Source organism: Melospiza melodia, chromosome 1, assembly GCF_035770615.1.
Source record: "Melospiza melodia melodia isolate bMelMel2 chromosome 1, bMelMel2.pri, whole genome shotgun sequence".
NCBI classification, from domain to species: Eukaryota; Metazoa; Chordata; class Aves; order Passeriformes; family Passerellidae; genus Melospiza; species Melospiza melodia.
Genome location: NC_086194.1, coordinates 137,737,470 through 137,752,711, shown reverse-complemented (window position 1 = coordinate 137,752,711; position 15,242 = coordinate 137,737,470). Strand labels below are relative to the sequence as shown.

The 15,242-nt window shown below is 38.0% G+C and overlaps 1 protein-coding gene across 3 annotated transcripts in view; it reads right to left on the bottom strand.

Annotated features, from left to right (window-relative positions):
* Positions 1 to 4,106: 4,106 nt before the first annotated feature.
* NKAIN3 (sodium/potassium transporting ATPase interacting 3) overlaps positions 4,107 to 15,242 on the bottom strand; it is a 337,404-nt gene continuing 326,268 nt past the window's right edge. For 2 of the 3 annotated variants that reach the window (XM_063169394.1, XM_063169384.1), the window contains exon 6: positions 4,107 to 5,111. Coding sequence is in view for 2 of the 3 variants with exons in the window: in XM_063169384.1 (XP_063025454.1) it covers positions 5,098 to 5,111 (14 nt within the window). In the remaining variant the exon portion in view is untranslated. Of the gene's footprint in view, positions 5,112 to 8,850; positions 8,935 to 15,242 lie in introns of all 3 variants that reach the window. The other variant, XM_063169375.1, reaches the window with a different exon arrangement.

The window sequence follows — 15,242 nt, the reverse complement described above, 5'->3', positions numbered from 1 at the left end:
CATGGCTGCTGCTTACTGAGACTATCTTCAGAGTCTGTTGCTGGTTCTGAGAGGCAACGGACCATGCAAGGGCAGCTATTCCACAAAGCTGTCACATCCAGGACTGTGTTGTGTGACTGATGAGCAGGTACTCATGTGGAAGCAGGAATTAAATCCAGACGTTTAATTTGTTTAAAATCAAAGAGAATAATTCAAACCATGAATTCTGTGAAGGAAATGGAAACTATGTCAAGAAATCGTCATTTATCAGCAGATAAATAAAGATGGTTTGTCAGCCTGGGGAAAACAGCACAACTTATATGTAGCTGTCAAATAGCAAGCAGTACAGGCTAGATTTGTGACCTTAGCTGCTAAATAATTATTTAGGGCCCTGAACAGCCTTGTGTCCCCTTAAAGTAAAGCAGAGTGCTGCTGGTAATGCTGGGTGATCAGAGCTGACCTGCTGGGATCACACTGCCAGCATGCAATGCAGACCAACCTCTACGGGGCAAACACTGCAGCAATAGTCTTTGTATAAAATATCTTCTTTATAGGCAAATTTTCACAGATCTGAATTCCCTATCATCTATAACACATGTATTAGTTTGCTGAAGAAGCCTCTGCAAACTAACAAAGCTTTCAGGCTGATCCCCAGTTACAGCTGCAGGGATAGTCAGCTCCCTGGGCAGAGTTAGGAGAGAGGCCACTTCTTTAGGGCAGCATTGTTGAGGGCACCCTCCACCTTATGCAGCCCTAACCCATCTGACATGACCTCAGGATACAACCCAGCCACTCTGCTGTCAAAGTGCTATTGTGGCATGTGACAACATAGCCCCATCACTGTTTTGGGCACTAAGAAGGTTTCTGTCAAAATGCCCAGAATAGCAGGCAAGAGATGAACTGATTTGTGAAAAACATCCTGCTGATATTGAGGCTTTAACATGGAAGGAACATTTTCCCAACCTGATTTTTTTTGTCTAAAAGAGCTGCCAAGTTGTAATTTGTTATAATTAAACCAGATGAGGCTGATACTGGAAGGAGGCAAGCCAATTAGTTTGGGATGTCAATTTTTGTTTTCCACTGTCAAAGTCTGTTAAAGGACCTTGATAGATTGCTGGGTTGGCCTTTTCAACCTGCTAATCCCCACATGAAAGACAGGCAGGCAGCTGGGTGCAGAGAAGCACGTTGCAGTGTGTTGAGAAAAAGGTTGCATCTGCCAACATTGGAGGGGATGGTGGGGTTGCAATGCCTGAGCTGTGGAAAACTGGAGGAAGAGATGAAACTCAGGATCCAAACATGGAGAAGACTCCTGCATGGCAGCTGTGAATGAAGAAAGCCTGCACTTGAAGTTGTTTGGGTTTAAATCTGTGATTTATTTGGTGCAGAACTACAGGTTTTTAGTGACCTAATTATGTGTTCTCAGGTTTTAAATAAGAAAATTTCGTATTGTCTCATGCTAACCAGCAACCAGATACCCTAGCTTCAAATTCCAATTTATAATATACAGTAAATACCATTGTCTTAAACACAGAATCAAATAGGTTGGAACAGACCTCTGAGATCATTGAGTCCAAATGTGACCAAACACCATCATGTGAACTAGAGCAAGGCATTGAGTGCCACATTCAGCCCTTCCTCAAACACTTCCAGGGATGGTGACTCCACCACCTCCCTGGCCAGCCCATTCCAATGTCTTATCCCCCTTTCTCTAAGGAAATTGTTCCTGATGTCCCCTGGTGCAGTTTAAGACTATGTCCTCTCATCCTACCTCCAGCTGCCTAGAAGAAGAGGCTGAACCCCCTTTGGCTACAGCCTACTTTCAGGGAGTTATAGTGAGTCATAAGATCACCCCTGAGAGTCCTTTTCTTCCACCTAAACAACCCCAGCTCCCTCAGGTGCTCCTCAAAGACTTGTGCTCCAGACCTCTCACCAGCTTTGTGGCCCTTTGCTGGACAACGTCACCTGCACTCCTGAAAGCAGTTATTGGACAAAACCAGGCATCAGTTCCCATGGGTTTAATTGAGAGAGCTCTATAGAATATTATCTATAATAGATAATATTGTATCTTATAATAATATAAATAATCTATAATATCATACCTTAGCACTAAAAAAACATCCTTCAACCAATCCAAGCTGTAAAGTCTTTCATTTTAGACAGTTCCTTCAGATCAAAATTGAATTTCAAAAACCTTCAAATTTTATGTAAAAAAACTCTATGGGTATGAAAGAGTCCAACCAATAATTCCACAAATTGTAATATATAATCATGGTATGTCTGTCACCGCACCAGGCAAAAATCTGTTAATTTCTTGCTACAGATTTTGTTTTCAGATCCTCAAGACATCGGCCACTCTTTTAAGAAACTGGTTCAGTTTCCTGGCTCAGTCCTTAGTGCACATGTAGTGCCATATTTCTGCAGACTCATCCCCACTTTTACTGTCAGCAAAAGTACTGTGGCAAATCTGATTCTCTAAAAAACTGGAATTAAACAGAAACTTGGGAAAAGAAAAAAAGTCTAAAAGTTTGAAGGACAGATCTTCAGCTGCCCTAAATGTAACAGTATGACTCATTAATGCCACCAGAACAGTTTGTAGCAACTGATAATCTCCAAGATTTTAAGATTGTCAACAAATTCTGTTTTGCAGTACAAACCTAGTCATTTCCTGAAATTGCATGGTTCAGTTAAGCTTAAGAAAACTATCCAAGTTTATTTAGAGAGTCCACATTTATTTCCTACATAGCTGGCTGATCTGGGACTCACCTAGCACCTTACTGAGAGTATGTTTTGCAAAAATAAAGGAACTACTCAAGGCTTCGTACAAAAATGTTCATCAATATGTCCTACTATGTTACAGGACACAGCAACTAACAGTCAAATGCATTTATTATTCTCAAGATTTTTTTATCCCAACATGTACAGGTTGATTGATATTATTTTGAGTGTCTCAGTTTAGAAAAGAATGACAATTTCCTTTGGCATTTCAGTCTGCATTTTGGCTGGTCCTAATGAAGACAAATTCTTCTCAATCAGGATTGTTCTGTTTGTTAAGTGAGACAGATGGCATACTCACTGTATTGGTAATGATTCTGAGATTTTAAGTGTATTTGGAATATACTGGCTTTGTTCCCTAGCTGAAAAGTGATAGATATTTCAAATGGAAGAGAACTCAGGTTCTGTCTGCAGAATTTTTGTGATAGTACTGAAGGACCTACAGAAAGACAGGTTTTAGACACATTCAGACAAATCTGTAGAACGTGGTCCAGCAGACATGCCTTGGCAGAAAATCAAACACACACTTCCAAACCCCTGCCAGAATGTGTGTTGAGCCTGTGCCATCAATGGGGGTTTGTAGCATTCATTCCTGCTCTTCCCACCTGGTCCTGAGGGCAGCACTGGGTAGGCTTTTACTTGAGGTATATCCAGCCCAAGGAACATTAAAGAAGGGTTTTTCTCCAGTTGCCATTTCTTGTTGATTTTGTCTTACTACTTACATCATAACCAGTTTCAGAGAAAGTTAACCAAAGTTCAGCTTGTGTTTTCTCCAGAGTCGGTGAGGTCTTTAAGTTAACCAGCTGGAAAGCAGGGGGATGTACCACAAGACCCTTCACCTGAAAATATTAGACTCTACTTCTACTGTATTTATTAGCACCCCCAATAGATTCATATTGGTAAATTACACTGATTTTAGGAGGGAAAGAATCAAGACACGCTCTCTTATAGCTCCCTCCTGCTCAGGGAGGAAAAATACACAATAGAAGAGAAGACTGAAAATTCAGGACCTTTAGATTCAGAATTTTGTTTAGATCAGATGAAGATTTCTCAGGGTACTTATGGAGGAACTTTGTGGGCATCTGTTCAGCCTCTGATGCAGAGGTAGAGAAATACACATCAGAAGGACCAGCCTTCCTGGCTGTCCCATCAATTAAATGTTTAAGTGAGAAAAGCACAAAACCACAAACAGACTCAAAGCCCTCCTGATGTTTCTGCTCAGTGCTGAGGCACACAGGCTCTGCAGAGAGACAAGACTCTCTGGGGCATAGAAATCTACACAGCACTTTATACTGTAATTAAGATGAAAGAAGCAAAGTGTTCTGTTAAAAAGACTGCCAGCTCTCCAGAGAAAATAGCTTTGTGTATCACTTTATGCTAGTGGTGACAGAATAGAAAACAAAATACCACAGTTACATACATGTTCTTTGTCTAGAAGTATTTACAAATAACTTTACAAATTTTTACAGGCATTTTTCAGTTTTGCTTGTTTACTTTTAAATTAAGAGAAAATTAGTCCCCAGAGGCTTCTAAGGCTTCAGTTGGTGCCTTGTACTGTACATTCATGCTTGGCTTCTTCCTGGGAGAAGGGCAGGAAGGAGTTTAAAAATGTGCAAATCACAGACATCTAAACAGCCCTGGGTGAAAGGGTTCCTAGAGATGGACATCCATTGAGCAGTCATCCTACTTCTCTTCAAATCAGAGACAGCTACTCGAGATGGGGCAAAAGAGATTAGGAAAGGAGGAGTCATATATGAATTGTAATAATTAGGTGAGTACATTAGTGCTTGAACATCTGGGTAAGAAGAGTCATACATCAATCCCTGCTGCATTCAGCAGTTCAAAAATGGAAGGAGTGGACATTGTGAATTCTAAAGACAGCATTGAAATGATCTCTTGATCACTGTTAGGGTTTGACTCCTGCTGCGTATTTTGGAGTCAAAATTACTGTTTACTGACACAGTCTTGACCAGGCACAGTTTGATCCTCTCAGTCAAAAAATACTGAACTTTTGAGAAAGACGCACCCTCCTCTTAGTTTTCACAGGTTGTTTTGTTTTCATGCCTCAACACTAAACATTGTAAAAATACTGAAATTAAAAAAGAAAAAACTTTACAATTTACAAGTGTCCATATAAGTAAATTATTTAAAAATTCCAGATCGTCTACAAGGATCTACGAAATAACAACGCTGATAATGACACTGAGCCTGTGGGAAGAACAATCCACATGCTGTGAGGAGCAGATGTGGTGGGTTTCTTCCTGAATGATGATTCACAAGGTTGGTCTTTTTTTTCTAAAATCTGTTTCTTCAGCTACAGCAGCAGAAGTCTTGAGTCCATGTTCATTACTTACTTCGACCTATAAAGAAGGATATAAAAATTAGTCACAAATGAAAATTTATTTTGTGTATCTTCTAATTTATAAGCTGTGAATTCATACAAGTTGAGAGGTTAGTAACAAATGAACAAGTGGATAAATCTCACGTGGTCAATAATTTCATCAGCTGTGAGACTCACCTAGGTGGTCAAGAGTGAATGGCTGGATACAAAGCAGTAGCTTTGTACTATGCATAGCACAAAAGCAAAAAAACATTTGGGAGAAGTCCCATAGCTGGTAAAGCATATCTGAAGGTCATACAATATACTATATTGATATACATTATATATGATATGTTATGTATATATGATACTATATATGTATATATATATATATACACTATTCATTTTAGCGTAATATATTTCAACAGCATGAGACATATTTTCACCCAGTTATAGAATTCTGATGTGATCTGATCACAAACATGAGCATTTGAGCAGGACTTACACTATTTATAGTCCTCACCACAGTGACACATCTGCTGAACCTATGTAATCTCACATGACTCCCTGTAACCATTTTCACTTGTGTAATCTTGGTAGCTATATGTTGGTCTTTCAGAGCGATTTATAGGTGGATAAAGTCTCAGGAGAAGACACAAACAGGACAGGATCACACAGATGCATCACAGAGTAGTGACCTCTCCACTGGCACTGTTTCTCATACAGTGGATCAACTCCGCAAGGACAAATTAGTATTGTTCTTAAAAACAAATTAGTATTGTTCTTAAAAAGACTAAGGACATCCCTAACTGGAATTAGGGATTCAGTGTCTGACCAAATAGAGTTGCTCAAAGCTGTCTCAGTTTTATTTTATTTCATTATTATTACTACTATTACAACTATAATTAAAATGTTCATTACTATATTAGTACATTGTTCATATTATAGAATGACTATGATATTATCTTATTAAAATATATTCTATTATAATAATTATTAATAATAACCTCTAATGCAAGCCAAAATGTAGCTTCATGTTTTTTCCTGCTAGCCACCATGCTCCTCTTTTTTCCACACATCAGTACATGAGGAGTTTCTAAATATTACTGAGGAACCTGGCTCCTGATACTGTGATTCCAACAGGCCCAACAGTCTTCTCCATAGTCCATATGCTTTAGTCCCAAAGGACACAACACAATGATATCTTTTCTTCTCCCCCTGTTGTCTCCTGCCTTACACACACCTTAATTGAAACTGCATGGCTGAGGGCAAAGATCCTGCTTCTCCTTGTCCCACAGCCAAATGGAGTTACAGGCAGAACAAAGAGCAAACGGGCAAGCCATCATCATTCGTGTTTGGATTAAAAATTGCTCCCCACGGGAAAAAGTTCAAATTTAACTTCGTCTCAGAGGTGAGAAGGAAAACTAATCTTAGTCTTGCTAATCATTAATAATCATGGCAGCACTAAGCAGACATTATGCTGAATGTGAGCACTTGATAAAAGCAGACTGTCATCTGCATAGCTTGGATGAGACCACACAGCCTTGTATTTTCAGTGGGCTGTGTTTAGTTAATTTTTGAATGAAATAAGGGAAATAAAAGGGATGAGAAAAATGGAAATATACCCAAGCTTTCATCTATAAAGTAACATTTATAAAAGCTTCTCATGTATTTTTACAAGCATTATTCATGTGAATTTCTAAGAGAATTTCAACTCTCAGAAATGGAGTTTTGCACAGCCTAGACACCAGAAGTCATTTTTTAGAGATACTAAGAATTTTCAGACTGTATATAACAGATACATACACCAATTAACTTATCAAAAGAAGTCAAGAGGGCTAACATGCTGCAGAGAAATAAGCATCTGCAAAGTTCTGGCACAATCCACTGACCACATTATTTCCAGCAATTTGGCTTTTAACTCAGACTTTGATCAGTGACATAATTTCCCTCCCAGCTTAGATAAAGGTCCTCTACATCTTTCAGTACATACAACCAAAACATCAATAAAAAAGGAAACCCACTATAATTTCTGTCCTGGTTTTATACTCATTGAAGCAATAAAGAGGCCAGGGAGGCCCTCCCAGCAGTACAAGGACACACATTCATAGGAAATGGAAAGATAACTCTTATTCTCCACTATTGTAAGATCACCAACAACCTCCAAATCCCTTGATCTACTCATTGAAAATCTCTTATCAAGAACAAATTATCAGATGCTACTACTGGAAAATTTACTATTTTCTACTGGAAAATAAGTAAATATGTTTTGCAGGAATGTATTTGTAGCTTTTTCATGAATATGTCTTTTATTTTCTTCTTTAATTATAGTAGGTTTGCTAAGAAAGTATTAAACATTTATGCACTTGATGTTTAAAGCTGAATGCAGGTTTAGAGATTAAAATCTTTTATGGAGAGGTGTAAATACTGCAGGTGTGGCTTTCTTGCTCCTGAATATCAATTTAACTTTATAGTGTAGCAGCTTATTCAGAAGGTTCAAACTCCAATTTTGCAGTCATCTTTCTCATAGAAAGTGCAGCAAAATAAACATTTAATGAAATATTACTAAAGAAATGTAGACTTCAATGTGGAACATGTACTTAGTCAAAAGTCAGAAGGTTCACAACTTTGTTTAGTTCTCTTAATGTGTAATTTGCTCCTGTTCTAGTATACACCATAAATTTGGGCCTTCATATTCTATAATGTTTAGATAAATTTTTAGTAAAAATTTGTCTCTGCTTATTTCTACAAATTGAAAGCTGCATCATGAATAAAATATAGTATAAAACCCTGCAAAAATTAATAAAGTCACAAAGTTCAGGTGTCAAGTTCCAACCCCAGACATTTTTTAGCAATTGTCCATTTTAAATTAAAACTCCCAGCACATGCACAAATGCATACAGCAGGAAAAACCTTCAACCCATTCTTATTCTGTTAACTGATAAGTAAAATAGAGTCATTAAATCAGTTTCAATTAATTAGTTGTGTGTGCATTTCATGCTGCATTTAAGAAGCATGAAAGGCCTAAAGGTAAATTTAAAGACAGAGAGCAACATCACAACTTCCAGCCATAAAGAATTTCCAAATTGACAATTTGGTTTATGAATTATACTTTTAAAAGCCACATACTTGAAGTCATATGAGCTTCTGCCAAAATACAGATACTAGTAATGTCACCACATATCCTAATGTTTTTCCAGATAAAAAGAACAGATATGCAATCAACCTTACTCATTGGGTAGCAAAGCAGGAAGAGTCTATGAAAATGACTTTTATGGTTCAAGCAAATAATGATGACAAAGAGACAATTAACTTCCAGTGAAATTCTACACATAGATTTTAAGCTGACAAGTGGTTTTTCAGCAAAACTTTTTCTTTCAGTAGCTGGACAAATGAAAAAACTACTGCTTTTCTATAAATGGGTTAATTTCATTAAGGTTACTGCAGCTGCAGAATCTCTAAAACAGCTCTTTTCTTGCTAAAAATTCAGCAGGGAAGCAATTCCATCCTTCAGTGAGAGCCTCTCCTTGCGTTAAGATGAGGCACGGCGTGGCAGACGTGGTGATATCTCCTAATCCTCGTTTTAGCAGATACGCCATCAATGACAAAGTGTCCTTACTCCAATGTGCTATGTGGATTAATTTTTAATTAAGTTCTAATTAAAATGTAATTAAATTATCAGTAATCTGATGCCCAAATTATTTCAGGAGAAGGTTAGTTTTCAGTTCAGTTCAGTTCAGTTAGAAGGATGAATGTGGTCCGTGGGACCAGAACCTTACCTACAGGCTTTACAGGCTTTAACTCAACATGTTCCTGGGGGGGCTGTCGGTAGGAGTATGTGTCAAGTCCGCCTATGAAATCAACTGAAAATACAACAGTTCCAGAAATGAACAAATGGAAATGAAAATATGTCAACTGAAAAAAAAAGTGGACAAATTATGTTTATTAAAAAAAAAAAAAAGTTCACGCACAGGTTTGCATACAAGAAATAAAGCAAGTAGATAAAGATGCTGTGGGAACTGCTTACAAAAGGTTCCATGCTCTGTCTTCCTTGGGGTCTGTTTAGCCCCATGCCTGGAAAGACAGGCAGCAGTTGGATGAGCAGTGTGTGTGCAAAAGGAGCACTCATGGATGGGCAGAGCATGTAAAGAGAAACCACCGTGGGGTAAAATAGCTGATTCTCTTTAGGGAAATATCAGTGTGTATATATATATATATATATATATATATATATATATATATATATATATTTAATAATTCCCTTCAAACTCCTTTATAAGTGTTTAGAAATCCTAATTTCACCTAAACTCTTTAGGGTCAATGGACTTGTAGAAAAGCATAAATAAAAACCAAAGGCATGAGAGCTGAGTTAAGAGCAAACTAGTGATCACTAAATATGAAAAAGTAGCAGCATCTTCTCTGGATGAACTTGTAGGGTCAGGACACCTTTTCAGAATCCTTCTACTTTCTGTGTCAGAAATAATGCGCTCTTGAGAAGTTTTTAGTCCCTTCTACGGTGATAATGATTTAAAAAAAAGAAATTTTAGTCTGAGGCTTGTATTTTGCTATTTTGGTAAGATTTTAAGCAGCTCCAATAGGCCAACATTTCATTCTATCCTAGAATCTTAAAAGCAGGTTTGTGAAAAAGACTATTCTATTGATTTCAAAGGGCCTTTTGCAGACATGTCCAGAGCTGGCAAATCCACAGTACGGTAGGATTCTTTGGTTGCATGGAAAGCAACTGCCTTCACTTGTTATACATATGCACACAGACAAAAGTCCTGAGCAGAATTTTGATACTCATTATGCTAATTGCTGAATGAGCAATGAATGACAAAACTGTCTTTTCCCAGCCAATGTGTGCAGTAGGTAAACCAACAGAGTGCTTATCCAGAGTGAGGCGATGGGAAAATGAAGCTTAGAGATTGACAGACTAATGAAATACCCACTGAAATTTGTGGAAATGCTCCTGTTGTTTTTAGTTTGCTTCTCCTCCTGAGTCAAGAAATGGCTGAAAACTGAACTTGATCATACTGAACTGAACTTCAATCATACAGCATCACTGCTTCCCCAAGACTGTTCTCTTAAAACTGTCTGAGCAGGACACAATGTGCTGAAGATCTTGCCCAGCCCCAGTGCCTGCCCCAGCCTATCTGCACCTCCTCTTTCTACTGTATTTCTTTCAGGTCACAGCTGTCCTTCAGAATGTTATCACTATATAACAAGCATCAAAATTTACTTCAGCACTAGTGGGCACAAATCCTTACAGAGGAAATAGCTGCAGATGAGCTGTTGTAAAAGTTGATTTTTAAACCATGGAACCACAGAATGGTTTGGGTTGGAAAAGACCTTAAAGATCATCTAGTTCCAACCCCTCTGCCACAGACAGGGGCACCTTCCACTAGAGCAGGCTACTCATCCAACCTGGCCTCGAACACTTCCAGGGATGGGGCATCCAACTTCTCTGGGCAATCTGCTTCAATTTTACAATAAAGGATTTCTTCTTAAGATCTACTCTAAACCTACTCTCAGTTTGAAGCCATTCCTCCTCATCCTGTCAGTACATGCTCTTGTAAAAAGTCCCTATCCAATTTTGTTTTAGGCTCCCTCCAGGTACTAGAAGGCCACAGTTAGGTCACCCTGAAGCCTTCTCTTCTGGCTGGAATATCCCAATTCTCTCAGCCTTTCCTTATAGGAGAGGTGCTCCATCCCTCTAACCTACTTGGTGTCCCTCCTCTGGACATGCTTTAACAGATCAATCTCCTTCATTTGCTGGGAACCTCAGAGCTAAATGTTAGATGTCTAACATATTACACATTTACAAAACAATTTTTAGAAGAAATCATGTCCACAGTGGGTTTTTTTTTTTTATTTGATTGGGTTTTTTGTCTTTTCTGTTTTTTTTTTTTCCTTTTTTTTTATTGAGCACACGTTAACCCAAGGAGCAAAAAGAATGTTTTTGAAGCAATTCACCACTTCAGAACCTCACATCATTTGTCTCAGCAATCACAAGCATTATCTGCAATTGTAAGCAGGGAGGGAATTTGAAGAAACTAGCCTTTCTACCAACAAATCTTGAGCAAGACATGAAGTTGAGATGTATTAATAATTGACAACACAGACGTGTCTTTTTTCTGACAAGGAGAATACATTTAATAGCACCATCCAGCAATTGTTGAGATGAGCTTCTCAAGCCTGTTTAGCTGAGGCTTTCTCCTTTGCAATCCAAGATAGCTTATGCAGTATTAAAGCTGAAGTTCACCTTAAAATTTATGTGAAGCTCATTCTCAAGGCAAGAAGCTGTTCCATCACACAAGGCAATGGAATGTGCCATTTTTCATTATGCACTCTATTTTATGGCTTATAGCTTTTTAATATGAAGATTCATCATCAATTATTTGAATTATAAGTTACTTCTAGTTTTAAAAATTAATTTTGATTTTAACCTGGTATTTTCATCCCTTATAATTAGTAGTCTTCCAGGACTAAGACCACAAGTGACCATTAAACATAGAAAATTTAATTTTTATTTTCATTGGAGGCACAGACATTATAATGTACATTTCAGAGTAAGCTGGCATCAAACATCTTAAAACTTTACATTGAATGAACTTTTGGATGCATACAAACCTCTGTTTAATTGGCCAACAGTAAATAACAGCAACATTTATGTAGAGGAAAACATTGGTTTAGGGATGATATAAAATAATTGGTTTTGTTTATTTCTGCCTGGTTAATGGATTATGGATAATTTCTGCTATAGATTCACAGGACTACATTAAATAGCTTCAGAAAGTTGCAAAAGCCTGGCAGAAAGTTCAATTAAAAAAACGTGTTCTATACAGTTCTATAGAACTATACTTTAAATTTAAAAAAAATAACCAAACCAAACCAACAACCACAACTTGTCAGCAGTAGGGATATTCAGTCACTAAATAACAAACACCCCATGCAGTCCAGTCATTAACTACAGTCATACAGAGAGAAACTTAAAATCCCAGGGAGAGGATTTCTTAGCATCCCACAGATAATAGCAGGTTACAGCCGAAGCTGGTTATTTTATCTGCAGCTGGCTGCAAAACATGATCCCCATGCCCAGGGAATTGCTCTCTCCTTGTGTCACCTCAGTTTTGTGGTCATGCTGGATGCTTAATGGCCAGTGTGAAATGTTCCTTTAGAGTTCACTACCTGCTGTGCTTGGAAGTGCAAATCTGTGCTGGCTGTCCACCGCAGGCAGTCCATTAAAGTGATGTTCATTCATTCAGGGGCCAGATCAGAGCCACGGCTGTCATAATCTGCCTGAGTGAGAAAAGGGCAGGATGCTGCTGGCTGAAGAAAGTGTATCCACTGTCATCAGTAATTTTGAGGGTTATTCTTTTCTAGATAGATGACATTTCGGGTTGCCATACTACTATTTATCCAGTGCATTCACCCATATGCAAGTTAAAATTTGCTTTCCTTTGAAGTTAGCGTAAAAGAATCAGAGCTCAGAAAAAAACAATCCTTTCTCCTTTTCCACCCTCTCATCTGGAATTCAGCTTCTCTGGCAATATCCCATTGACCTGCTGGCAGGCCCTGTGCATACAACTGCCAGAGCTTATCAGCTCATTGGTATATTACTAATTTCTTATTTCAAAGTTGGAAAATTCTAAGCGTGTCTGGAGGTGCAGGATAGGAACCGAGCAGCAATATGGCAATAGCACAGTTCTTAGGAAATCCTGCAGACTCTTAGCCTGGAACACCTTATATTTTATTCATGCTTGCTTCCCCATTTTATAAATGGGAGTAAGCCCCAAAGCTGATGGCTCTAATGGTTGGCAGCTTCAGCTGTTCCCTTTCCAAGAGAGAGGCAAGCAAGGCTAGCAGGTGTTCAAATTTGTATTTTCATGGAAAGAAGATTTTCTTAACCTCTGGGGTTCCAAATACTATTTTGAACAGAAGTATTTTCCTTGTACTGAGATTTTTTTTCCTGAATGACAACACATCAATGCAATTACATTCATTAAGAAAAGACATGCAACTGAGGAGGGTGTAACTAGCAGAAAAAGGAACAAAAATCAATTAGGAACAGAAAGCAAAACTAGGGGATTGATGATAAGTCAGTCCTACATGCACAAAATCCAAACTTTGGACTTTCCAATGTTTGCACTGGTGGCTTACATAAACTTTCCAGATGAGCATATTTTATCCTGAAAAAACTGCTTTTTCAATTGCCTTTCCTCCTCAAGAGATCCACTGCCCTTACACCCTTCACTGCACAAGCCAGACTGACCTAGCTGTGTGTCTGGAGCCAATATTACCCATTTTCCCCTCTTCATACTAAGCCTGAGCACCCAAGTCTCAAGCCGTGTAGCAGAATAATCACAGATTCCATTGCAGGATCGCAGGAATAGCATCTCACTTATGTAGAGGACTAAAGGAGGGAAAATGTGTGCAGGACAATTAAGAAAGTGAGAAGAAGAGACATCAGTAATCCTTTGTGGCACTCTGATTGCTCCTCTGTCTCTATAAAGTACTGGCAGATGGTAATCAGGTTAAAGCAGGACAAAGTGGTAGAAAATTACTGAGAAAACCTTTTACTTAAGTTTTTATTACTGGAAGCTGGAAGGGGAATATTTCAATGTTCCACAGTAATTATTGAGATACTTGCACCAGATTTTCTTCTAGTCTCCACCAGTGGGATAGATCATAATTTAAAAAAACTGCTCTACCTTGTAACATGTAAGTACCACACTTCTCTACAGGGCTGCACTGAAAGAAGGATCCTCTCAGAAGCTGCCTTAGAAAGGGCACTGGCATGGAAATTTTATCTATGGTCCTTGCTACTGAACTCTCTCCTCATTTTACCAGTGATGTGACATCCAAGATATCATTTATTCTCCAGGGATATGACTGCCCTGTAAGACAAAGGAAGTATGAAGAAGATCCACAATGTTAGGAAGTGAAAATTGCTCAAACCTTCTTAACCCAGACCTCCCCAGTCATTCCAAATCTGAAAGTGTCTTCCAAAAATCTTCTCTGTGCCATGCCTTTGAAAGCTATTTGCAGCCATACCATCAGTGAAACTAAGTGGAAGGCTGCCTGATTATGGTGTTTTACTGGGTTCCCCCCCTCTAAATGTAAGCATTTTTTAGTCACTTTCATGTCATTAAGGACTCCTGGCCACTACTTGGTAAAAGCCCCTAGAAGAGTATGGTTATCACACATAAGGCATATAGAAAAATATTTACTATCAAGTAATATTTACTACAAGTTTATTATCCCTAATTCAGTATAAAAAAAAAAAATATATATACTTTACACTGCAGGTATGTAAAAATTGTTTCCTTTAGGCTTTAGAAAACTTTCATTTTTCCTGACATGGTGCTATATAGTACCAACCCACATTCAAAGTTTAAATTGATGAGATTTTCCATTCTGCTTTAAAATGTTATACTGTACTCCCTCTAAATACTTATCAGCTTGGGCATCCACCATCCCGTACATCTCAGCATAGCTGGCTGTGACTTAGCTTATGTTTCAGCAATGCAATTCAAACTCAGTATGTCTGATGATACATTTTCTCCCTTTATAGGTCTCTATTTTTCTGTTCCTCATTTTAATGAAAATGCGAAAATCCCTGAGAGAATAGTAATATATGGAAGCTGTATTTAAAAACATTTCAAACAGATAAAGCTGTTTTTTTTTTTTTTTCCTGAGGCTTGTATTTAAAGGTGCTGTTGCTAGTTCTAGTCTGAGATTTCAAATACAATGAAGAGTAGCTTTCTTTCTGCATATGACCAAAGTAAAGTGTAAACAGTTCTAATTAAAACTTCCTACATAATTTTTAATATAGTGAGAAAATTAGAGATGTAAAATTGGTAAAAATTAGTCTTCAGTAATTAATTTTTTTCCCCTTTCTGGTACCCTTTCTGATCTATTCTATGTACAAATTAAACCTGCAAAGGAAAAATAAAACACATAAAGGATATTAAATGCCCAGAAACTACATCTATCAATTACATTCACACAACACTGGGAGAGAAACAAGCCATTGAGTTCTATCCACTAGTCCATCCAATCTATCCACTGAAATGGCAACTCAAATATTCCCAAGACTACTGTACAGAGTGCTGTTACAGCTTCAGTCACACCTCCAGACACGTGATCTTCACAATAAATGTGTCCAAGT